The sequence below is a fragment of the Globicephala melas genome, chromosome 8 (assembly GCF_963455315.2).
Source record: "Globicephala melas chromosome 8, mGloMel1.2, whole genome shotgun sequence".
Taxonomy (NCBI): Eukaryota; Metazoa; Chordata; class Mammalia; order Artiodactyla; family Delphinidae; genus Globicephala; species Globicephala melas.
Window position 1 is genome coordinate 39,466,520 of NC_083321.1, and position 26,770 is coordinate 39,493,289.

The following is a 26,770-nucleotide window of genomic DNA, read 5'->3' on the forward strand; positions in this document are numbered from 1 at the left end:
GCCAGGGTTTTCTCCATTCCTTTGACAAGCTAAATGTCACAGCTGTGTCAACTGTGGATAGGATCATGATAAATAGGATCATGATAAATTGTGGATACTAAGCATTACAATTATGTTAATGGGTTTTATTTCTAATCAGAGATTCTTAGGAAGAAAGACCATAACACGTATATACCACCACCACCTCCACACACACCCTGCTGCATTGCTCAGAAGTGGTCCTCTCTACCTGATGTACAGTTAATTTGTCCTTCAAAGGTTGTCACTTTTAACATTAATGAGCCTGGGTAATCTTAACAGTATAGTTATACTCTGGAAGCCTGAAATTTTGTTTTCAGGTAGAGAAAAGGTATTTAAAGTGGAAAGATCCTCCTTACGTTAGTATATTCCAGTTCGTTCTTTCTTTAAAATAAGAAAGACACAGAAAAGTTTTTTTGCTTTTTTTTTTTTTTTTGGTACTCCATGCTGATCTAAGGCATGGTTTTCTCTGCCTCAGGAGCACAATATTAGGAGAGAGAAGGCCAAAGAATGCTATTTTTAGTTGAACAGTTCAGCAGATGGAGGCATGAATACTCATATATCTGAAGGTTGAGGGGCTTGAACCATTAATTTTGATAATGTATTTAACCCTGGGAACAATCAGAAACTGTAACTCTAAGGTTACAGTGCTTTTGACCTTTAGAGAACAGAGGGCACTTGCTACAGTAAACAATATATTATATTGCTACTTATTCCAGTTCTCTACCCGTATAAATTTCAGGACCAGTTGCCATTTGCTTTCCTCAGCTATGTTAGCATTGGTCCTTCAAGTAAGTCAAAAGGGGGGGACCAGTATAATGAGGCAGTCATGTAAATATGGCCTTTAAATAGCTAAGATGTTAGATTGTTCTGAAGAAATATTGTCTCAGAAACTAAGCTCAAAATGACACTTTTTTTAAACGAAAGAGTGATTTTAATGTACTGATTCATTTTTTGTTGTTACTTTCAATGTGATAGGTACCTAAAGTAATTTGGTTTTGTTTTTTAATTGGAAGTAATGTTGCCTCATAGTTTATATGAAATCCAATCTGGTACCATATCATGCAAAGTAATGCACCTGTCTCATGCTTTCTTATTAAATGATGCATGCTTCTCTAGCAAATACAACAGCTAAATATCACACAGTTTAAGAATTTCTAATTAAAATATCTCCACATGTCAGCATATTGGTAATGTATTATTTTAATCCATTTATTTTGTTTATGAAACAGTGACATATGTTTAGATTGTGAAATACATGAGCCTTAAAAATCACTTTATTGAAGAAAATTAATTCCTACAATACTGTCTCGGTAATGTGTTCACTCACCCAGTCAGTCATTGGTGGCACTGCCAGTCTTAATGTAGAGTAGACACACTTACTAGTTTTATCTGTGTTAACAGTCTTGGAATGAAGCAATAACAGTTCTTTTTCTTAGTTCCAAACAATAGGGTTTTCTTCCTTTACTTTTTTTTTTAACTCATTAATTCAAACCTGTCCCCCCAAAACACTTTTTGTTGCTTTTTTTTTTTTTAATACAATGAAGGATGGGACTGAGTGTATGTATAAGGGATTCTGAGAGACCAATCAAAATTAGAAACAAGCTAGTTACCTTTTCAAAGTTAGACATAGTAATTTGTTTGTCAGCAGGGAGATGCTTGGGTCAGCCCTGAAATAAAGTGACTGTCAGCAGTTATTCCTACAAGACAAGTAATTTCACTCAATGTATTACTGACAGATTGCTCACTTCTCTGAATCACCAGAGAAAACAAACTTAATATTGTTACAGGCAGAGTTTCTGTCTTCATTAGCTGCAGAGAATGATTTTTATCTAGCATTCAAAGACTACCAAGCTTTAGTTGGAACATATTTTAACCAAGTTCTTATAATGACAGTATGGGTGGTAGCCTAAATGAAAGGAAGTAAATATGAAAAATTTAAAAATCAATATAAATATATTTTCACTTTTATTTGATGGGTATTATGTGTAGTTTTGGGAAGATTTGAGGAAAAGAGTATAATCAGAGCCTTAAAACACTAGAAAAACCTATCAATCAACCATAAGTTATTCTTAAATGAAACTATTAAAGTCTTGCAAAGTTTGCAAAGATGGAGGAGAACAATTGAAATTTTGCAAAAGTGAATACAAACACGTATTTTATTTAAATGATATTGTCAGTTTTCATGCTACAACTGGAAAGTGAAGAAGTGCCCATCAACATTGAGAATGCTCTATTTCTATTTTAGTTCCAGCCTGAATCTTTATGATATTATATATAGATGCTCTTCCCTGGCTCAAACCCTGTCGTCTTGTTTGAAATCATAAACATGCCTCAGTTCTGTGGAGGAATGAGAGGGTGAGTTAGCTGGGCTGAGTGGGCTTTGGAGGTTGTGATTTCTAATAGAGGGGTGAATAAAGAGTTGATTAGAGTGACCTATTACTAGCTACCTGATAGAGAAAAAGGAATGCACTGATTCAAAGCTTGTTCTGAGGATGCCAACCAGGGGGTTGTGCTTTGAGGGGAAATGCTTACTTTTCTCGTAATCAGCCTTTTCTCACCTACTTTGACTTTAAGAGTGTGATGGAATTTGGGAGGACCATTACAGCTGGGATTAGATGAGCTGTGGACTAATGGAATGAGCTCCATTTTGGAATCAGAATCTTGGATTAGAGTTTCCGCTATTATTTGCTATGTTGTCCTATACTGTTCTCAAATAACCTTTTTTCAGTTTGTTCATTGTAAAAAGGGGATAATATTTATTCCCAGGGTTGTTGTGAATAGTAAATGGGTTAACGAGGCATGTATTAGATTTCCACAAAAATTCATTATCAGAATAGGAAAAACCTTACCAACATCCCAATAAGCAGTCATTTCTACTCTAGCTTTGCTGCCTAAGTGCTTCTGAGGGGCAGCTCTGATCTACTCTCATCTAGCTCTGATTCAGAATGTGTCACTGAATTCAGGGATTTTTGTCTATTTTGTTTACTGTTGAATCTTCAATGTCGCCTGGGACAGTAGTTGGTAAAATGAATGAATTAATGAATTCCCTCTTTTGGTGGCAATCTGGGACTCAAGCTTCTTTGGAAATTTTTTTTTTTTTTTTTTTTGGGTATGTTCAGCCAAGTGCTCTGTCTTTAGGACGGATTATTTCATGTAAACAACTTTTCATTTCTAGGTAGCCTTCTTCAGAAAAATGGCAGGTGTCAAGTGAATCTTGATGGAGATTAACAAAATATAGGCAGATCAGAGAAGGATGCAAAATATTAAGACATTTCCTAGTGTTTGGAAATCTGACTTATTTTATTCAATGAAGCAGAATAAGTTTATACTACCACTTACAACATTACTAGCACTTAAAACATTGGGTAAACTTGATTTTCTCTTAGAAATTTTATCTTCAGTTGATTTTCAGGTAGTATCTAAAAGTTGAGAGAGTATGGCTCTTCTCACCAAGCTCTGTTAATCACTGTGTTTAAGTTATTTGATTGATGGGATGGTTAGCTGTACTCACAGAGATGGTTTAGTAGGAGTCCAAGACCTTGGAATTACAAAATCAGTGCCATCCTCTATCTTTCCTCGTGTAACATCTCCACCAACATTCATTTAGCTCCAGCCTCACTAATTAATACACACAACAGGGAACTCCCAGTATCTGAATACTTGTATTTAAACAGACTGCTTGTAACATGCAGTGGTTTCTAAAATAATGACAGGTATTTCTATTCCTGTTTTTACCAAACTGGAGTTTTGAGGTATTGTTTGGTTGGTATCATGTATCGTATATTGTATGCTTATGTGTTATAATGAGCTACCTTGAAATTAAGAGAGATGATGTGATTAAGAACATAGGGGAAGGTTTGAAAGCAAAACATTCTAGTGTTTTAGAAAATGCTTCACTCCAGTTTCCAACCACAGAATAAGTCAGGATATGCAACGTTCAGGAAATTTAAATCAGAAAAAGATGTGATGAAATATTTTGACATGTTGTGTAACAGAAGAGACTGAGCAGAACAAAAACATTTTTAAACCACTTTATTGAAGTATGAGTGACATACAAAAGCTGTACATACTTAATATATACAACTGGATGAGTTTGGAGATAAGTATGTACCTGTGAAACCATACCACAATCTATGCCATAAACACCCATCACCTACAGAAGTTTCCTTTCACCATTATTATAATAATAATTATTATTATTATTACTATTTTGTGTGATAAGAACATTTAACATAAGATCTACCCTCTTAGCGAGTTTTTAAATATACAATACAGTGTTATTAACTATAGGCTTTATGTTATACAGTAGATGTCTAGGATTTACTTACTTTGCATAACTGAAACTTTGTGCCCTTGACTAATACTTCCCATTTCCCCTCTCCCAGCCCCTGGCAACCACCATTCTACTCTCTGATTCTATGAGTTTGACTATTTTAGATTCCTCATATAAGTGGTATCACATAGTATTTATCTTCTGTGTCTGGTTTAACTTAGCATAATGTCTTCCAAGTTCATCCATGTTGTTGCAAATGGCAGAAATTCCTCCTTCTTCTTTAAGGCTGAATAATATTCCATTTTATGTACATATTACATTTTCTTTATCCATTCATCCATCAATGGACATTTAGGTTGCTTTCATGCCTTAACTATTGTGAATAATGCTGCAGTGAACATGGGAGTGAAGATACCTCTTTGAAATCTTGATATCAGTTCCTTTGGAGATATATCCAAAAGTTTCAGGCCTTACATTTAAGTCTTTTAAATTTAAGTCTTCCATTTCAAGGTAATATTTTTTTTGTATGGTTTAAGATAAAGGTCCAATTTCATTATTTTGCTTGTGAATATTCAGTTTTCCCAATGCCATTTATTGAAGAGACTATCCTTTCCCCACTGGGTATTCTTGTTACCATTGTCAAAGATCATTTGACTGTATTTGTGTAGGCTTATTTCTGGGCTCTTTATTCTGTTCCCATTGGTCTATATAGTCATTATATGTCAGTATCATTTTTTTTATTACTATAGCTTTGTGATGTATTTTGAAATCAAGAGGTGTGAGGCCTCTAGTTCTTGTTCAAGTTTTCTTTGGATATTTGGGGTCTTTTGTGGTTGCATGTGAATTTTAGGTTTTTTCTTTTTATTTCTGTAAAAAATTCCATTGGGACTTTGATAGGGATTGCATTGAATCTGTAGATCACTTTGAGTAGCATGGACATTTTAACAATTTTAATTCTTCTAATCCAAAAGGTTTTTGTTTTGTTTTGTTTTGTTTTGTTTTTTTGTGGTACGCAGGCCTCTCACTGTTGTGGCCTCTCCCGTTGCAGAGCACAGGCTCCGGATGCGCAGGCTCAGCGGCCATGGCTCACGGGCCCAGCCGCTCCATGGCATGTGGGATCCTCCCGGACTGGGGCACAAACCCGTGTCCCCTGCTTCGGCAGGCAGACTCCCAACCACTGCACCACCAGGGAAGCGCCAAAAGTATTTTTAAGTGATATTTTAATTAAAAAGCGTTGAGAAGCTACACATAGCTGGATAGATTCCCCTCATAGGTGTGCCCCAGTGAGGGATAAAACTTCTGACCAGTAGAGCTAGCAGATACTTACTACTATTCTGCCAATTCTTCCTTTCTGTTTTACTTGTAGAAAAGTTCATATCCTACAGGTATGCATGTTTATGCAAATCCATATAAAATGGAAATTCAGGGAATATTTATAACAATTTAAGCTCTCTGTACTGATTTGAAACAATCTTGCTTTATTTTGACTGTTCTAGATCCTTAGGATTAAGATAATAACCAGATTCCCTTATATATCTTCCAAGCCTAAATGGCACTAATAATGGATTATTTTCTCTATTAAATGTAAACAAGCACTAAACACCTACTGTGTACTAAACATCTACTGTACTGGTTGCTGTATGGATAAAAAAGTCATATGTTTCCTTCTTTCATTCCTTTCATAACTGGTGACATCAGTACAGCCATCTTGAGTCACACTGAGAAGAATTAACTTAACATTCTTTTTTTTCCAGCTGTATAAGTACCAATTCCTTTATATTTAATGCTGGTTTAGCTAAATATTTACATTTCCTTTTAATAGACAAAAATGAAGGAAACAGCTAAATTTATTTCCCAAGGCTTCCACCCTCTTGGTCATTTGGTGAAGTAAAGACTCAGTGAAAATTCTTAATTTCCAGTATACTGCACTGAGTTCATTTCTTACTGTATGTTTCTCTTATAGCACCAGCTATAATCCCTGTAAACAACCTTTGATGTCATAATATATATTAACCTAGACCATGATCCTTGGTATCAGTAATTTCCCTAATGCAGTTTACTCTGGAGCAGAATGAACTAAAAAAAAAAAAAAAAAAATGATAGATGTGGGGCCTTCCCTGGTGGCGCAGTGGTTGAGAGTCCGCCTGCCGATGCAGGGGACGCGGGTTCGTGCCCCAGTCCGGGAAGATCCCACATGCTGCGGAGCGGCTGGGCCCGTGAGCCATGGCCACTGAGCCTGCACGTCCGGAGCCTGTGCTCCGCAACGGGAGAGGCCACAGCAGTGAGAGGCCCACGTACTGCAAAAAAAAAAAAAAAAAAAAAAGATAGATATGGATACAAATTTTATTGCTTAAAATGTATATGTGTTAACTATCTCAAACCCTCCAAAGTGCAAACATACAGTGCTCATTTGAAGCCAGATTGGAACAGAGTTGCTTTTAATCTAGAAAATCCATTTGGGGGATATTTATCAGGTTTTCACTCTAATTCACTTATTCATTTAAATTAAACAAATAATGAAGTATTACATCTTTTCTTTTAAAATTCCTATTACTTGAAATTATACCTGTTAGCTTTGAATGACTGTGACAATGTCGTGAAATTTATTATCTCTTGGAATTGCATCAAAATCTTTTTTTAAAAAGGAAGCTTATAAATGATCATGCTTAGGAAATTTGAAAAAGTTTGTGTGAAAATCGAAACAATAAATTTACTTATTCAGTTATTTAACAAGTATTTATTTAGTGGCTATAACGTGCCAGGTACTGTTCTAGACCAGTAGTCCTCAACCGGAGGCAATGTTGCCCACCAGAGTTCAGTTGACAGCGTCTGGAGACAGTTTTGATTGTTATGACTTGGGGTGGAGGTGGAGATGCTACTGGCATCTAGTGGGTAGAGGTCAAGGATGCTGTTGAATATCTTACAATGCACAGTTTAGCCCCTCACAACCAAAAAGTATCCAGTCCCAGCTATCAGTAGTGCTGAGGTTTAGAAAACCTGTGTAAAACAAAGTCTTTGTCCTAGGGAGTTTACATGCTAGCTGGGGAAAGAGAAAATAGGGAAAGAAATATTTAATAAAGAGTTGGGATTGCAAATCTTACTCGTCTTAACAGAAATATCCCACCTACCTATCTACCTGTCCACCTGAACCTGTATGTGCAGGTTTAAAAAGACTGAGACCTATATGATTGTTCATCCTGAGTTCTTTGCTTCGCTTTGATCTTCAAAACTAAGACTTTTATTCTAGTCAGTCACTTCTGGCTAGAACAGTCACAGTTCTCCTCAGGCTCATTTTCTCAATTGTATTAAGCACACCATATACTCTGGCTTTTGGTAAAGTAATATTATTTCTGACTATAATAGTGTATAAATCTATATTTCCAAGTGAAGTAAATATGAAATTTGGTGAGGACATGGGAGCTGTTTATTAGTTTTTATAGGATGCTATTTGTTGAGATCCCATAGGATGAGTGGAATCACTCTTGGCAGAGAACCTGTATTTGATGTGTGACTTGGATATTACAAAGGAAGCCTGCCTTTCTTTCTAAAAACAAAACTAAACAAAACAGATTTAAGAATAGTATGAATATTATATGTATGTATGTATATGTATATACGTATACCTACATATATACGTATACATACACGTTATAATACATATTGCATAGTATTTTAAAGTTTAATAAGCAATTTATATTTAGGCTTTATAATAAATATGCTTTAATATTATCCCCATATTTTAGAAGAAGAAAATGAGGCTCAGATGGAAGTGTTGGACCAGATTACTTATCTATTAAACAAAACAGGGCCATAATGCATGGTTTAAGTGCATTTTAAAATTTACTTCTTGATCAGGATTCTTTGCTTTAAACTGTGCTGTATGTAGGTATGTAGGAAGTACAGTCATTTAGAAGCTTTCCTGAATGACTTATTCTCCTCTTATTATAATATTCAAGTGAATTAAAAATAATCTAATTGAACTATAAAGGGGAAAAATTCAAAGCCAGCATCACATTCTTGGGATCTCAAAGAGTTCATGTATTTTTCCAAATTTCTAGTTAACTGTCCAGAAGAAGCTTCAAGCCTAATAGAATTAACCAATATAAGAATTATCATGAAATATGTCTTATTCTGTAGCTTCCTTTTGAGGAAAATGCTTAGAATGTTTTTGCTGAATGCTGAGCTCTATTCTTTTGAGAGTTTCTGGGCCTGTCTTAACATTTCAGTTTTGATGAGTCTCCTGGAGTAGCTGGGGAGTGTGTCCTTACCCGTGCCTAGCCTGTGCTGCTGTCTGAGCGCATCCGGCCGGTTGCATGCCAGCAGATGAAGCAGATGCTCGACCACACTGGAATGGTGCGCCTGCTGCATCAGGAGCTGGGGATTCCTCCTGACATCTGGACTTTGCTGGGTCGGGAAGCCTGCCTCGGGCCAGGAGGCTGCGGGAGCTGTGGGGCAGAGAGCGTAGAGTCTTTGCTGCTCTTTAAGGGATTAGGGCACCGAAGCGGCAATAATATTGAATTATCGCTTGGCTGCTTTCTTCTCCGCAATCTTGGGACAATAGAAGAGTCAGGAAGGAGCATTTACAGTAAAGCCATGTTCAGAGAGACAAGACTAATTATAGAGCATTAAAGAGCTTTATTTTAAATGATTTAATTTACAGACACCTCTGGACAGTATATGAAACTTTTTAGAGCCATAAACCCAGTAGCTTAAAGAGACTTTTCTAATTTAAAACGGCTAGTATAGAACCATTATTTCAGCAGTTTTCTAATTTTAGAAAGTTTGGTCAAGGTGTGCCACTGAAGATACAGCATCTGCTAAAAAAAGAGAAAATGTACTGATGCTTGTAGTTGCTGGGGAAGAGTTCTCTGGCTTGAGGGGAAGGAAGACTTTAAGAGATTGACTGAATCATGCACTGGCTTTTTCAGTTTCACTTTATCACACTGAAAACTGGTCTGCATTTGCTACCCAGAGCTGAAACCATCTATTACACCAATTTCCTTTATGATATGTGTTATTTAAGCACAAAAGATGTGGAAATGGGTAGTTTAAAATGTATTTTGTGATGAACAGTTGTCACATTATGTTGCTTTTCCTCTTATAATTTTTCATTAGTGAGACCTCTGTGTTCAAAGAAGCCTTCTTATAAACAGATTATGGCCATTTGTGTTCACAGTAATATATTGGAGAAGAACGCTGTGTTGCTCTCACTTAACCTTTAGTATTCTAAGGGGGTTATATTTAATTAACACTGGTGAGAGACTGACCTGAGAGGCTGTGGAAAACGATTGAGCTGCGTTTTCCAAGCTCTGCTCTAGTCAGCTGGGAGAGGAATTAAAAAAAAAAAAAAATTAGAAAGTACTATTTTCTGAAATTCCCTCTAACTAAGCTGTATTTCAACGGGCCATTTAATGCTCAAATGGACAAAGGTATTACTTCAGTCATTGAATTGTATCAAACTCCTTCTCAGAGGCCCAGTTTAAAAACTCTATAGGAAAAGTGGTTTAGCGTCACATTCTCAATGGATTATTGCTAGATCTGCTTAAAAATAAAAAAGCAAATAATTCAAAAAAAAAAGGAAGGAGAAACACTCACTGTCACTAAATGGAGTGGAGCATGTGCCCCAACCAGTCCTCAGTGTACTGGGATTGCCCTCCAGAGTTTAGGAGCTCCTTAGACCACGTAGAAAAAGGTACTCCTCTCTGAAGTGCTCACCTGCTCAGAACGCCTTCCTCACCTCCTAGGAAGTGTTTGCTCCAGGGCCCAAGGGGCAGTCCCTGAATAATAAATGCATAGTTATATCACTGGCTTAGACATAGCACAACAGAGAGAGTGAGAGCAAGAATGAGAAGCTTTGTTGAGAAAGTAGAGGCCTAGATGTGACTGATTTGGGTGAAAGTCCTCCACTTTTCCATCCATTTATCAATGGTTTTAATAAAGAGGCATTGCTTAGTTACAGAACAAAATAGTCATATAACTCATTTATATCCAACCATACTATTCCTGATTTTAGATCCACCTCTGCCACGTTTACTGATTATGAACACTTAACACCAAATATAGATATACCTCACTGTGAAACAGGAAAAGGACGTATATCATCAGGTGATGATTTGCCACTGTGTATTCGAACAACATGCTCACTCTTTATTTAGTAGCTAGCTTGTTCTCTGACATGCTTTCTGTCTATACGATAGTGAATGGCTTGAGGTTTCAAGAAATCGGTTCCACAAGACCTCCTCGGTTAAAAGAACTATGTGACCATGAGCTAATGTCCTCTAAACTTCAGTCTCCTCAGCTATGAAATGGGGATAATGAAACCTCCCATGTTGTGAGGATTAAATGAAGTAACATAAACACCATTTCTCTCCACATCCTTATACTTGTATCTCTCTTATTACTTCACTAATTCAACATATTTTTAGAACACGTACTATGTACTTAAGGTACTCTGTTAGGCAAGCAAGCTAAACAAGTTCCTGTCCTCTTATAGTATAGTAATAGCCTAGGGACGAAAGCAATTAAATGAGCAATACTTCAAAGTGATAAGAAGAGACAAGGTATGGCTGACCATTTGGTACATGTGCATACAAGTATACTCATTTATCGGTTGGCCAAGCTGGTTTTGTATAGGTTCTTTGAAATCTTTTTGTCTTAATGCCTATGCCTGATGACCTCACCTAAGTTAAAAAAGCATGAGGCCCAGTGCAGGGCTCTTTAGCAAGAAGTGATGATCAGGCAGCAATTAAGGTACTTTAAACTGGACTTGCCACCAATCAAGAAAAAGTGCCACAGGACTTCCCTGGTGGTGCAGTGGTTGAGGATCCACCTGCAGGGGACATGGGTTCCAGCCCTGGTCCGGGAAGATCCCACATGCCGCGGAGCAACTAAGCCCGTGCACCACAACTACTGAACCTGCTCTCTAGAGCCCACGAGCCACAACTACTGAGCCCACGCACCACAGCTACTGAAGCCCATGCACCTAGAGCCCATGCTCCGCAACAAGAGAAGCCACTGCAATGAGAAGTCTGTACACCGCAATGAAGAGTAGCCCCCTGCTCACTGCAAGTAGAGAAAGCCCACACACAGCAACGAAGACCCAACGCAGCCTAAATAAATAAATAAAATTAATTAATTAAAAAAAAGAAAGAGTGACACAATATTGAAAGAAAAGCCTTCACAAATAAACAATGAGATTGTCAAACTGCATAGATTTTCAGAGTCAGAAAGGCATTTAGAGCCCTAGAGTTAGGTCAGATCCTAACTCTACCATTAGCTCCATGAGCTTGAGCAAATTAATCTTTCTATACCCAAATTCTATTAAATGGATATGGGGATACCTATCCCCATAGAGCAGTTGTGAGAAATAAATAAGAAAATGCTTGTGAAAGATGCTTCACATACTGTCAAGTATCATATGAATCTTTTATAGTTGAAGAGACTGAGAGATAGATTGACTTGACCAAAGCTACACAGCTTGTTAAGTGGCCTGAGTTAGGGTGTGTAGAATTGTGAGGGAACAGTGTCAAGAACTAAATTTTATGACTTCTTGTGAATAAATTTTGGATGAAGAACTGAATTTAAACGTATGGCCAAGAGGAAGATATATCTCATGCTTCTGCTGATTCTAAGTTGGGGTGGGCAGGGATGAGGTTCTGTAGAGATATATGTTTTACAATTGAATGTCCCAACTTAATGAAGATTCTCCTTTAAAAAAACAAAATAAGGCATATTAAAGTATAAGACCCTGTAACAGTACTGGTAGTAGTGACGAGGGCAGAGTGTAAATTTATATAAACATGAAAAATGATTAATTGTTTAATTCGTTCACTCATACATTAATTCCCCACGTGTTTATTAAGTGCCTACTGTGTAATAAGTACTCTTCTCTATTTGGGGGATACTAAACTGGATAGAACTTGATCCGTGCCCTCAGAGGGCCCACGGTCTGGTAAACAATGTGATAATTATTAAAGTATATGTGTTTCCAAAATAAAAATGCTATGGGAGGAGAAAGTGTTAAGCTCTTCCTGGGGAAGTATTGGCAATCTTCATGGATGAGGTGATGTTAAAATGAATCTCGAAAGGAGAGTAGAAGTTCTCTAGGTTTATGGGAGAAGGAATCAGAGTGGCAGAGATACAGAGGAGATAAAAAGCGCTCCAGACAAAGAGCACAGTCTGCCCATCGGTGTAGAAGCACTAGACAGCATGGCACACTCAGAAAACAGCCAATGGTCTGGCGCAGGCTGAGTGTACAAGAGCAATAGGAGGTGAGACTGGAAAGGTAAGCGAGGGGTCAGATCACAAAGTGTCTTTTACACCACACTTGGGAACTTGCAATGCATGTGGTAGACATAATTTATTCAAACCATAAGTGGTAAAGTGGTAATTCTGAGATACCACTGGGCATGGGTAATGTTTCTGATTTGGTTCTGATTCCACTTTCTGGAAATTCGGTGTTCTGTGCCCCTAGCTCCACCCCCTGGCAGTTGTGTTTGTTCAGTTATCCTCCGTGGCCACATCTGAAATGTGCTTTAGGGACTCTGCCCTCCCTCCTGACTAAGCAGTATAGAGAACAACTTTATGATGTGATATTCCTCTATTAATTTGATCTCTACTTTACATTTCCCATTACACTAGATTCAATAGTTAGGAAACTACGTTTGTTAAGATTCCTAGTCCCTTTAGTGCAATGGTACCCTGTGGCAAGTGAAACTGTACAAATAGTGTAATGATACATGCAGAATAAACAAAACTGTTTAAGGTTGAAGCAAAGCCAAGGTCCAACCATTTCCCTGGGATTTGGGGAAATCTTGTAATCTGCAGTTTGTACTAAACCCCGTCATATTTAGCACATTGCTTCTCAGTGAATGGGCCTTGATACTATATTTCAACCAAATGATGAAGCAAGGAGTAAAATCTATAAAGAAAAGCTACGGTTCTTCTAATTGTTAATGCCTTGCAATTATGCCCCTTTCTGGAATAATAAAATGTTCCTTGGCAGAAGTCAGGATCTCTGCCACTGAGTTATTTAACAGATCTTCTTAACATCTGTCCTGCAGACTGTGCACTTTATTAGTAGACAAGAGACCCAACAGACTTAGCCTGCTGTGTCCCTTTTTCACATTCACACAGCTGTGGATTAACTCAGACTTTCCAGAAGAGGACCAACCAGAAGGGATAGTAATGTTATTGGCTGATTCTAAAAAGATGGGAAAAAAGAGCAGAAACAAATGTTGCCCTAGTACAATTCAGTGTTTTTAGGGTGACAATTACCAGTCTGTTGTAAAAAGGAATAAAAGCAGCTATTTCACTAAGAAAGGAAAGTCTATTCATATCTGTGTGGGAACCTAATCAGGCTCTTGTTTCCAATGACGATGACTCCACAGTCGCACCAGGTCTGCGACAAGAATGCTCCTTTTGTATGCCGATAATGTGGAAACGATAAAATTTCCTTTAAGAGACATATGTGTTTACATCATGAGATGTGTTATTTGACAAAATGCTTTGTTCTCCTCGTATTTTCCATGCAGAGTTTCATGCTGGGTTGTTTGGCTGGAAATCTTTGATTAACTAGAATTAGTTGCTGAAATAAAATAGACACTTTTGTTTTATGAGTCCTCTTGCTGAGCTGTAAATTATAGTAAAACATATAAGAAGTGACAGAAAGAAGTGCTGATTTGAACCTCTGACCCACGACAGGCACAAAAACATAAGATTATTCCTTCAAAGAGCTGCAGAGAGACATAAATATTCCATGGTCCGCTTGGAATTATGCCCTCTTAACAAACTAAAGTTGTGATTTTACATCGTGTAACGAGCGTTTTCTAGAGGTGTTACGGTAGGCTTAGAGGAGAGATTGAGATTTCGAAAATCCCCCCCTAAGTTAGAACTTTGAATGCTTAAGGGGTTTTCTCTGTCCAACAATGGACAATGAAAACAAGAACAAAGCAAAGTTCCTGTTCCCTAAATGAATAGCCAAGGGTGGTTTCCCTTTTTCCAGAGAAGTGGTACATTTTATAAACCTTAAGCCTTTCTCAAAGCTACATTTGGCCCTTAGTGTGAACATTTTAGTTCTATGGAGCAGTCTTTGGGTACTAGCCCAAAGGAATGGGCTGGGAGGGGAGACACTACTAAAAGCAGAACAGAAATTCTAATAGCCTAAACATTCCCTGTGTTGCAGGGATTGGTGTCCATTCTGCTCAGGACTTTTGTAGTTGTTGTTGTTAAATAATTTTACAGGATTATTTTTAAACTTTTAGCTAACATAAGATCTCTTTTTTGGGCTTCACTTTAAGTAAAACCTACCTTACTCTCCTCAGTCAAAACTCTATTTGTTATGGATGTGTTAACTAACCTTATTGTGGTAATCATTTCACAATAGATACATATATTAAATTGTCACGTGTCCACGTTAAAGTTACACAACTTTATTTACTAATTATATCTCAACAAATCTGGGAGAAAAAAAAACTAATTGTTCCCAGTGATGGTGTTTCAGTAGTAATTTGTAAATGTATCATATTGTGTCTTTCTTCCTCTCTCCTTCCTATTCTTGCTTTGAGCACCTGAAAGACAGCCTATCTTCTTCATCTTTGTATTCCTAATACATTTTTGCTAAATTGAATAAAAATGCCAAGTATTTTCTGAATAAGATCTTTGGAGTGACATCTGTTAAAGAGAATATACCGATAAGGATTTAAGAACCTACAGGTTTTGAGTCTTTATGGTGAGCCCCTGTTATAAGTATTTTATGTGCATTAACTTATTTATTTATTCCATACAACAAATCTTTTGGAGTAGGTGCTCTTATTTTCCCATTTCAAAGATGTGGAAATTTAAGGCACTGAGAGATTAAAAAACTTGCCCGAGATCACATAATTAGTAGGTTGTGACTGAAGAGTGTGCACTCTTAGTCACCGTGTTGTCCTCCCTCTCCTAAACTAAGCATATAAACCTTAGTTTTCTAAGTTTCTTCTTCAGTCCTTTATATTAACCATTACCCACTTCATCTGCTAGAATGATTCTCCAAGGTGGATTATTGAGATAGGTGTCAGTATCATATCTAGTGACATTAAAGCTCATTATATGTTTATTACAAACTATTTGAATGATTTTTACTATGGCTGCTGTGTATAAGGTATCATTCATTTCTGCTAATTAGAGAGTTAGCCATAGGTATTACTGTAGGATACAGATGGCATATTTAAATACTGCAAAATACACTGAAGTTCTCCAAGTGGCAATACTAATAATTTGCAGGCTGAAAATGATAGTTCGTGGAGGTGACTATGAAACAATGTAAAACATTTATTTGAATTTTAAAATACAGAAGAAAATATAAGAGTAAGGGACGAATAGGATAGTTTGCATTATTTCTTACCGAGTTTACTGGATCACTTAAAAGTGAATTCAAAATACATCCTTGGGGCTTCCCTGGTGATGCAGTTGTTGGGAGTCCGCCTGCCGATTCAGGTGACGCGGGTTCGTGCCCGATCTGGGAGGATCCCACGTGCCGCGGAGCGGCTGGGTCCGTGGGCCATGGCCGCTGAGCCTGCGCGTCCGGAGCCTGTGCTCCGCGGCGGGAGAGGCCACAGCAGAGAGGCCCGCGTGCCGCAAAAAAAAATAAAATAAAATAAAAAACAAAATACATCCTTATCTCTCAATATTTATTACAAATGCACATTTCATGTTATTTTTTTTTTAAGATTTTTTAATTTATTTTATTTATTATTTTTGACTGCGTCAGGACTTAGTTGCGGCACATGGGCACTTCGTTTTGGTGCACGGGCTTCTCTTTAGTTGTGGTGTGTGGGTTTTCTCTTCCCTAGTTGTGGCACGCAGGCTCCAGGGCATGTGGGCTCTGTAGTTTGCGGCCCGCAGGCTTTCTAGCTGAGGCGTGCAAGCTCAGTAGTCATGGCACGTGGGCTTAGCTTCCCAGCGGCATGTGGGATCTCAGTTCCCTGACCAGGGATCGAAGATGCGTCCCCTGCGTTGTAAGGCTGATTCTTTACCACTGGACCACCAGGGAAGTCCCTCGTGTTATTATTAAATATGAGATTTAAAAAATAAATCTGTACATTTCATTGTAGGTATAAAATTTTGTTCATTAGCATAATTCTAGTGTTCAACCTTCCAAAGTCTCCTGAGAAATTATAAGCCAGTTTAAAACAGTTTACAGTTTAAAAACAGTAAAAACATTTTCATATAATAAACACATTTATTTCCAACCAGCAAAATTTGTTCTGTCCATTCATTAAAGGGAAAAATTAGCATTTAGAAAATATTACACTTTCATGCATTTTTTTCCCAAATATATATTTATAACAATTTTAAAACTTTTTTCATTGCATACTTACCCATATTTGTCTTCATTCCGTGTTGTTTCTGGAGGCTTCCTTATGGATGGAAATCGAAAGGCATAGAAGCTGGGCAGTTGTAGAATATTTTTCAAGCAATAGCATCTGGTTTCTTGGCAATCATCATGGGCCAAGGCAAGGCAGCCCTGGCATATCTCCAGATTTTCCTGTGGGTATTGCTGAGGGATTTCCAGGTCTGCCATGTTGTTGTAATGGTGTTTCCTAGAAACCCAGAAACTCAGAATGGAATCCAAAGTCTGTCTGATAGTACACAAAGTCTGCATGATCTCGCCCCCTTGCTATCTTTTTGACACCTGACCTATTACCCTTTGCCCAGCTCACTCAGCTGTAGCCACACTGGCCTCCTTGCTGTTTCTCAAACATTCTAAGCACAAGCACACCCTTGGCCTTAGGACTTTTCACCTATCCTTTGCTTCTGTCTGCGATGCTATCCCCAGATAATGACCTGGTTTGCTCCCTCAGTTCTTTTGGGTCTGTATTCAAATGTCCTCTTCTTTTAGTTTTTCTGACCTCCTCTATATTTCTTGCATAGTACCTGGCCAGTAGTAGCCACTCAATAAATAGTTTTTGAATGAGCTTGAACTGAAATTCACCTTTCAGTTACAAAGAAACAATGCTTTTAAGTATTGGGAACCTAACATATATTCATTTACTGAAAGTATTTTATTAAACTCAGCACATGCACTCAAATATATATACCCACTGAAAAATTCCTTGTGACTTAGTTTATGGGAAATAATGCTTGGATTTCACATCCAACTTCTGGACTCATTGATGAGTATTTATATCCTATTGGTACAGTCAAGATGCATTTGTTTAAGACTTCTCTGATGAGCTGTGGCTTTGCGACTAGAGAGTTAAAGGAGCATTACAAATGCAAGCTGTACCACTTGGAGCACATTCAGAGAGCTGGATCTCTTCAGCATTGCCTGCCCAGCTCTTGGAAACAGAGGAAAACAGTAAGATTCATTCCCATAATGCCTGTTTCCAACTGCCCTCATTATCACCTCTTCGAATATCTCACTTCAAGAACCAAATTACCAGTTGTCTCAATGACTGCACTTTTATTTCTGTAAATAAAGCATTATGTATTTACATATTTTTTTAGCACCCTGAAAGAAAAGATACTTGGAAGAAGCAGCGAGAGACTGAGTTCTCTTGCTAAAACTATTGGGGGTGGATTTGTTTATTTTTAGTTATTTGCACTGGGCAACTATGTTCCATAAGGAAATGCTCTTCTGAGTGCATTCCAATATAATTGGTGCAATCAGAGAATGAATTCCGATTTTTTTTTTCATGGCAGACGACAGGGTGCTCTGTTATTTGATGGGTTCCCGATTTTTAAAAATATTCTCTTTGTTCAAGGGTAGGACCTTTGACCTGAGCCTCTTTCCTATTCTTTTTTCTGTTTTTCACAGCTTCTCCTCTCCTCCACACCCAACGTGTTCCCCCTATTCCCCGTCCCATTAGCACAATGAGTTATGTCAGAGGAGCAAGCTACTCAGTGCTTGGGAAAATAGGCAAGATGATCTCTAGCCAGGAAAACTCTTTTTTGAATTCATTTTTCTTTACTTGACATTCTTAAGCCGGCTGCAGGGGATAATGAAATGAATTAAACAGGTCTTGGCTCTCCAGTGGCTTACAGTCAATGCTTGTCCCATTTTTCCCTTGGTTTTTTGTGGGAAGACAAATGGCAGAAGTGTCAAAGGGGGTGAAATAGATCTGCTCTCACCTGAGACAAATTTGTCCCTTTATTTATTTTTGCATAAACTTTCATTTTAAACATCTGTAGAAACCTTAATGTAATTATAATTAACTATGGTTAATTATTATTATTACTATGGTTGCATTTTAAAATGTGTACATTTTCAGACAAATATTAAAATAAAATTCTACAACATAAATCATTCTTGGGTGCCCAGTGATGACTTTTTAAGTACATGTAGGATGAATTTCTCTTTAAATCTTAGGGGAATGGTGGAAAAACATCCCTTTTATGTAGTCCAAACTAAAAGCTCTGATAGAAAGTACAAACTCTATTTGCAGTTAGTTCCCCAAGAGAACAGAACACAAAGAGAAATGAGTCCTTGTGAACACCAAATGGGGAAAATAGGGAACCTTGGGTTCTAGATTTCTTTCTACCCACTGCTCACAAGTTGATGTGCTTATGCAAATCACTTCCTTTTCTAGGCTTTAGTTTTCTTCATCTGTAAAGCAAAAGAATTGGATTAGATCATGTATACAATTCTTCCTTCTGCTAACATTGTGTTATCTGGTGTTTCTTTGCAAGAAAATCAATGCATTACATGGTGAATTCACATGCTTATTGGTCCAAAAAGACAGAAATGAAGAGAACTGACCTCCACCTCTGGGGTTCTTTTTGGAGAGGGTGTGAGGAAAAGTATACTAAGAAAATGGTGTGGGCAGAAATTATAGTAATTTTAAGAAGACAAAGACAAGGTAAATGAAGGGGTTTTAATGGTCCATGTTAACAGAGCATCTATTAATTATCAGGCATTAAGTTAGGTGCTAGGGACATAAAAGCAAATAAGACTCAGTTCTTCCCTTAAGGAACTCATAATTTGGTGAAAGTACACAGAGATAGAGAATGAGATATAGTGGGAACACAAAGGAGGCAGTGGTCAGGTAAGTCTTTAAGGAGAAGGTGATTTTTGAGTTGAGACTCAAAAGATGAGTAGAATTATGATAAACAAGAGGGGTTAATAGGAAAGGAAAATATGGCAATAGAAAAATATGCAGGAGGGGCAAGGAGATTAACTTGGAAATTAACCCAATATGTGACAAGTGGGAGTAGTAGTTCTTCCCCTATTCCTCCTCTCACCTCCTATCCTCACAGCCAATTTTCTTTGGTATCAAATATTAGGAATATAGCTAAACAAGTAGCTTCTATGCTGAAAACAAGGACTTCAGTTCTTTCCTTCCATAAAACCACAGCTATATTTCCTGGATCATTTTGTTGACATTGGAGGTTTATGAGAAGTAAAAGTATTTGTGATCGCCTTCAAATTATTTTTAAGCTCTCTCCCCCACCCCTCTTTCAGTCTGTAGTGACTTGTTACTGACCCAGTTTCTTCCCTGTGCTGAACAAGCACTAAATCAAGCTGCTTAATTACCCCTGTCTCCGTTTCACCTTCTCACAGCCTCACAGCTGAACTTATCCAGCTTTATAGCATGCCTTGCTTGGTAGGCAGAGGAATGGTCATCAGTATTGTTTTGAGAGGGTAACAAAATCCAGGATATCCCTGGAGAACTGAGCCAGGCTTGGGGCCTAGTGTTAGGCAGCATCAATCAAGTAAATAATGACATTTTCTTAAGGTTGCCCCCTTACCCACCCTGCTTGTTTCTCCAACATTTCCTTACTGTGCCCCTGAGGTAGTGTCAGGGAAACACAGCAACAGCATCTGAGTTAACCTGGGCTAGAGGCCTGGGGTTCTCAGATATTACTTGGAACCATAGCAAATCAGGTAAATATAAAGGTGAGAGTTGAAATCTTCAAGTTAGTGCCTACTGAATCTGTTTTTATAGAATAACATTTTTCTCTTTTCTTCCTTTCTTCATTATCTACCAATAGGCAAGTTGTATTTGAGGGAGAATTTTGTTTTCTTTCTCTCTGGGTCAGATTCCAACAGGCCACTTTAAAATGCCCTTTCTAATTGAAATGACAAAACACAGGAGAATTTACTCCAAAGAGAATACAGCAAGTGAAGTTGTGCCTGCTTTTTTACTTTGGTTTCCATATACTAGAGCACACTGGTGCCAATTTAAAGCCCCTGTCAATTTCTCTTTCTATCAAGTTCTCCTATTTCTACCCATAGTCTGCATTGTTCTCTTTACTTTATCAGTCTGATAAACATGTCACTAGGGTATTTCAGGCGTCTTCTATTATGGCTCAAAGATTGGTTGGAGCAGGGAGTTTAGCTAAAAATTGTGCCCCTTGCTCCTTCAAGGTGGCTGGTAGTACCCTTAACTCTTCTTTCTCCATTTGAGGATTGTGAAATGCCATTTTAGAAAAAGTAGCTGTGAGACATCTGGAAGATGTCAAAAGAGCTCAGAAGAGCAGCAATATCAGAATCTCTCTTCTTGGACAGTGATTCTTGTCTGGTGGTTAGGAATAGGAAATGCGTTTCATTGTGATTCACTGTATAGCTTATTTTAACATATAAAAGCAGAAAGCACATGGGCTTTAAAGTGAGACTGACTCTAAAATAGATAATAATTCCTATCATATATAGCTATTTTGAAGATGAAATAAAATAATAAAGTAAAATACCTAGCACAGTACCTGACTGAGCTGGTGCTCAATATATGTTTGTTGAATTAACACACGAATGAATGGGGGTGATGACTGGATGAGTGATTATGTGAAAATCGTGATTATGAGAATAAAAGACCTTTCACCTTTTTTTTATGGTGCTCTCCTTTGGAGATCTTATGTGATTTTATCACAGAAAGCAGGTATAAAAGAATATATATGTATTTCACATTATGGGAAATATTAGATGCACTGTGACACCATCCATTATAATTTGACGTAAATTTGACTCCTTGGGGGGGAAAGCATGCCTTTCTTCCCCAATACAATAATGTTGTAAAATGACCCTGACACAAAACATTTCTTAGGTCTTGGCCATAGGCCAGCGTGTGTACTCAAAGACACTCAAGAATTTTACCACAAGGCTGAGTTTGGTTGGTAGGACCTACTGTTTTGTGCTGAATCTAAGCAGACTTAGTTATTAAAGTGTCACTAGGATCCAAGGCTAGTCTCAGGACACAGAATTCCAGAAACACTACTAGAGGTAATATGTATTTGTGGGTTTGTGAGATCTTCATAGGACTTTCTTAATCCTGTGCTTAAAAGATTGGTCAGTGAGGGGCTTCCCTGGTGGCGCAGTGGTTGAGAGTCCACCTGCCGATGCAGCGGACACGGGTTCGTGCCCCAGTCCGGGAGGATCCCACATGCTGCGGAGCGGCTGAGCCCGTGAGCCATGGCCGCTGAGCCTGTGCGTCCGGAGCCTGTGCTCCGCAACGGAAAAAAAAAGATTGGTCAATGAGTTAGTGATAAAGCATAGAAGAGAGTCTTTGTGTCTTGGTTCTAGTTCATTGCTCTTTCTAGGTACTTCTCTTTTGGGGATAAAGTCTGAAATTATTAATGTGGCCTGATAAGACCCTACCCCTCTTTCGCCTCTTCTCATGCCGCTCTATGCTCACTCAGCAGTCGCACCATGTTGGCCTTTTCTAAGTTCATCGAAAAACGTTACCTTCTTTCCTGCCTCAGAGCCATAATAACTGATGTGTCTTCTTTTGGGAATGTTCTTTATCAACCTTTCCACATGGATAGTTGTTGAAGCATTACTTCCTTAGAGAAGCTATTCTGATCCTTGTAGTCCTTCAGGCTACATTAAATACCTTTGTTAGACAGCCACCTGACGTTCTATATTTTTCTTTCTCAGCACTTATTCCAACTGTAATTCATAGTTACTACCTAAGCATTTATTTAATACCTCCATTAAGGCAGGGACTATTTCTGAGCTGCTTGTTGTTGCACCTCCATTGTTTAGCACAGTGTTTAGTTAATAGTACACATTTAATAAAGATTTGCCATTGAAAATTTCATCTGTACTGGAAATGTGCTTGAAAAGTACCAAGGCTGGTTCATATATCCATTTCTACTTTAAATGATAATGCTGGAATGAGAGCTAGAGAATTCTTATTCTAGCTCCAGTACTAACTATACGATCTTGGGCGTGCTACTTCTGTTCTCTAGACCTCAGCTTATCAGTGTAATGAAGAGGTCAGACTAGACTAAATGATCTGTTAAGCCCCTTTCAATTCCAGGTACTAAGTATGTTATTGTTCAGCTTACCAAAATTTTAGTGCTGGCTGCTTTATTAAAACTGAACTAATAATAAAGGTAGGGTTTATTTAGCCATAAAATAGTAAAAGCATTTCTTAAAGTGCTCCTATAAAATATGAGTGATTTTATAATTTTGAAAAATATTTAACAAGGCTCATTTTTACATGTATGCTCTGCATGTCTTTATATATTTTGGATAAAGAGACAATTCAATATCCCAAACAACCACTGAACATTTTTCAAAATTGAAATGGAAGAACCTATACTTACAAAAACAGTCTTCACCAAAGTATAAACGTTTAAAGGACTTTGGCTAAGCCTGTTATAAGCTTTACTGCATTGTTGATTTTTTAAACCTCAATGTTGTTTGGAAATTAATATTATTATCATCATTATGACTATGAACTGTGTTCTGAGAATCTTACATGGAATGACTTTTGTAAATGCTTATGTAATAGTTAATCAGAGTTTAACCTTTTTCCTTCCTAAACCATTAGTTTGCAAAGGAGTTTTCTAACTTATAAAGCTATTTATTTGAATAACTAGTATTTTATATTCTTTCAGAAAAGGATGCAGTAGCATTTAGGGAAACTTTAAATTTATAATTAACTAGGCTGAGAAGAAAAATTAATACTACAATTTGTGTTAGAAAAGTGTAAGATGGGTTAGTGAAGCTAGCAGTTATTGAGGAGCTATCTAGTCAACATTCTAAAAATGACTTCAAAAGAATAATTTCTTGTAAAACAGTATAATTTAATTTGCACTGAATTTATTTTCCTTTTATTTCTTAAAACTCAACACCATGAAATTATTCATTACATTTACAATAAATATAATCGTATACCACTGCTGTTGCCTCATTTATAGAGAGAATATCTCTCCTCCCTAACATCCAGGGATTTTATATTTAGCACATTAACTCAGAAAATATTGATTGGTTATCTCTTATTTGCAAGTCACTATTGTTGATGCTAGGCATTCAAAAATAATTAGGTTGGGCTTCCCTGGTGGCGCAGTGTCCCCTGCGCAGTGCCGATGCAGGGGACACAGGTTCGCGCCCCGGTCCGGGAAGATCCCACATGCCGCGGAGTGGCTGGGCCCGTGAGCCATGGCCGCTGAGCCTGTGCACCCGGAGCCTGTGCTCCGCAACGGGAGAGGCCACAACAGTGAAGGGCCCGCGTACCACAAAAAAATAATAATAATAACAATTAGGCTGATCATGACTTCAGTAAGCTTACAGTCTATCAAGCATGATAAGACATGTGCATAATTAAACACAAAGTTAAAAAAAGGGATAAGCATTGCAGGAAAGGTGCAAATCAACTGTTAAGGATCTTTATCTTCCATCTCCTCCAGAGCTATATGCTTGTTCCAAGACTTTGAATCCTCCTCAGCTCCTAATACAGAGCCTGGCATATGGAACATATTCAATTAATGTTCGCTTAGAAGACGAGCTATTTGTGAAATTGTTCTATAAACCTATGCCTATTCAATGAACGGCATTCTTTTCTCCAAGTCAGATCTAAAGTCTTCAATCTGAAAAGCTCTATACTTCTATCTAAACTAATAAATTTTGTTAGGCAGAATGTGAAAATTTTTATTTTCATGAGCACTTTCTATCTCTGCATTGGACTCTAATTTCTGATTTCTATTTCAAGGCTCATTCTACTAAATCTTATCGATATTCTACTGTCCAGTTTACCCAGGTCTGTGAGTTTTACAGACTGTGGCTATACTTCTTCCTGCCTCTAACATATCAGTAACCAGAAGGCACAAGGAATTCCAAGGAATCAACAGTTCTAAGGCAGCTTGCCTCTCTTAGGTACAAGCTTTTAGAACGGGATGTAAAATAGATGATTGTCGAAACTTCAGAGGGAGCAATGAACGCTACTCTGTTTCTCCAAGGCAACTATATTGTTCAATTATTTTGAAGGATTTCTGAATTTAGTCAGCCTTTTAAAAAATAGATTTGTGTCCAAAGATTTGTTTTTCTGCTTTTCTTCACTAATTGAAGTTCCTTGAAGGACTCAAGATTGAGTCAAATTGACTTTCTTCTGATCTTGTGAATCATGAGGTAAAATGAAGGCATAAATGATGTCTAAGGACTCTTGTCTCTTGAAGATTTCCTGACTCTTTAATATTCAATAGTAAGGCATATTGGTCATGATACCAGCCACCATATAGCCAGTACTTTTCCCCTCCGTTCAGTGTAGGACTTTTCTTCACTGGCCCAGCATCCACCCCCACCCCCACGCCCCACTCCCTTTGAAGACACCTGGATGGATTTTAAAGGAAAAAGATATAAAAGGAAACAAAGAAAAAGGAAACAAGATAGTCCTTTCTTTCCCCCGAAGTTCTAGCAGTTTGACTGACTCTTACTTGTGAATTTTTCTTGCCACTGAGTCATTGCACATACAGAATTATGAAACTTTAATTTCTTTAGAGGCTTGTTACATTAGAAAAATTGGTCCAAAGAAAGCAACAATCATGACATAAGCACATCTGGCTCTTGCAAGTTATTCTTTATTAAGCTTTCATTTAATTACATGTGCTGAAAGGTCTGTAATTTTTTTTATTTGTCCATCTGAATGTTAGTAATGCTGGAAATTACATACAAACCACCTGTTTTTCCTCCCCTACTAATATGGCAAAGTTTGAGCTATTTTCTCTGTGGTTAATGAACTAGGAAGCTTTCTATTTATTATGATAGAAATATGACTATTAAGGTAGTCATAATCTTGATGGCTTAATTCTTGATGATAAGAAGAAAAGAAGATATTTGAATGGCATTTTCAAGCATGAAATTCTGTTAAAATTGAGGTATCTGAATTCTGGTTAGCCATAGCAGATTAACACATTCATTTATCACCAATTTCACCCCAAAGCTAATAACTCTACAGTTAAGGATTTCACATCCTGTGCTAGGAAAAAGAAGCTTGATTTTGTTCCCCCACAAGTCTGGCTATATTCTCTTTTGGATTATGTTATATGCTGCATAGAAATAAGACCCTGAGGAAGGAGGGACTGGCATTGGGCCTCAGGGATCTTGAGGGCAGCACTCTTATCATCCAGAAGGGTCAGCATCCCCAGAGAAGTTTAGTCAATATTGGATTAGAATGATGTTCTTCCAGAAATCCCTAGGAAAGTTTAGATCAGTTTCTTAGTTCGTGAATATTAAAATTACATGAATGGACATACCGACTTTTAAAGAACTTTTATGAAGATTTTAGGTACTAGGAAGAATATTTGAGACCATTTAGTCAAATTCCTTTTTGTATGATTGAAGACATTGAGTCCTAGAGCAATTCAATCCTTTGTTTAGGGTCATAAACTTATTTCTAGAAGGACCAGGAACAGAATAATGACTCCCATATCATTGCTCTTTCTTTCTGTTATACTGTTTATTCTCTTTCATTTTCCTCTTTTAAAATAGTGAAAGAGAAATTGCAAGGCTGTCAGAGAAACAATTATCTAACAATACGGTAAGTTTTTTTTGAAACTCCATTTCAGCTGCATTTAAAGAGATGATGTTTGTCTTCCCTCTTTTGCAGCAGCTCTATGCCGCTCAGCTGGCCAGCATGCAGGTGTCACCTGGAGCAAAGATGCCATCAACTCCACAGCCACCAAACACAGCAGGGGCAGTCTCACCTACTGGGATAAAAAATGAAAAGAGAGGGACCAGCCCTGTAACTCAAGTTAAGGTATTTACTTTGCAGGATTACGGAAACAGTTTGGAAAATAGCTTCACAAGAAAGGTAGTGAACCAGGCTGTGTTGGGAATAAACGGCAGGAAGCAAAACAGCCTAAAGGAACCCCAAAATGCTCCTCTTTATTGTAAATTTCATGATTGAGCACTGAGAAACAGGTGTTTCCCTTTTGATAACAATAGTGCCATATTGTGAGATCTTCACCTATATCTGCATACTTACTTCTCAAGGATTTTTCCCCTTTGGATTCTGGCGTTTATTTTTTAATGTTCATTGGCATGAATGGCCACGGTTTTATTACCAGTCTTTGTCATAGTCTTGTGACACTTCTCTCTAACTTCCTTAAACAGGTGGGGAGCCAACTTACAGTGCTAGAGGAGGAGGATCTCAAAACTTTAGATTGACAAAATAGAACCCAGTGCTAGACTTTATATGGTTTGTTGATAAAGCTCTCTCCTTCAAAAATAGTTATAAATGTGGTGGCTCTGAGGAATGAGTGGTGTCATAACGTAAT

General features: G+C 37.7%; 1 protein-coding gene across 1 annotated transcript in view; it reads left to right on the forward strand.

Moving 5' to 3' along the window:
* SOX6 (SRY-box transcription factor 6) overlaps positions 1-26,770 on the forward strand; it is a 397,267-nt gene that overhangs the window by 282,295 nt on the left and 88,202 nt on the right. The window contains exon 10 of the mRNA XM_060303470.1: positions 26,101-26,250. Within this exon, the coding sequence (XP_060159453.1) occupies positions 26,101-26,250 (150 nt within the window). The remainder of the gene's footprint in view (positions 1-26,100; positions 26,251-26,770) is intronic.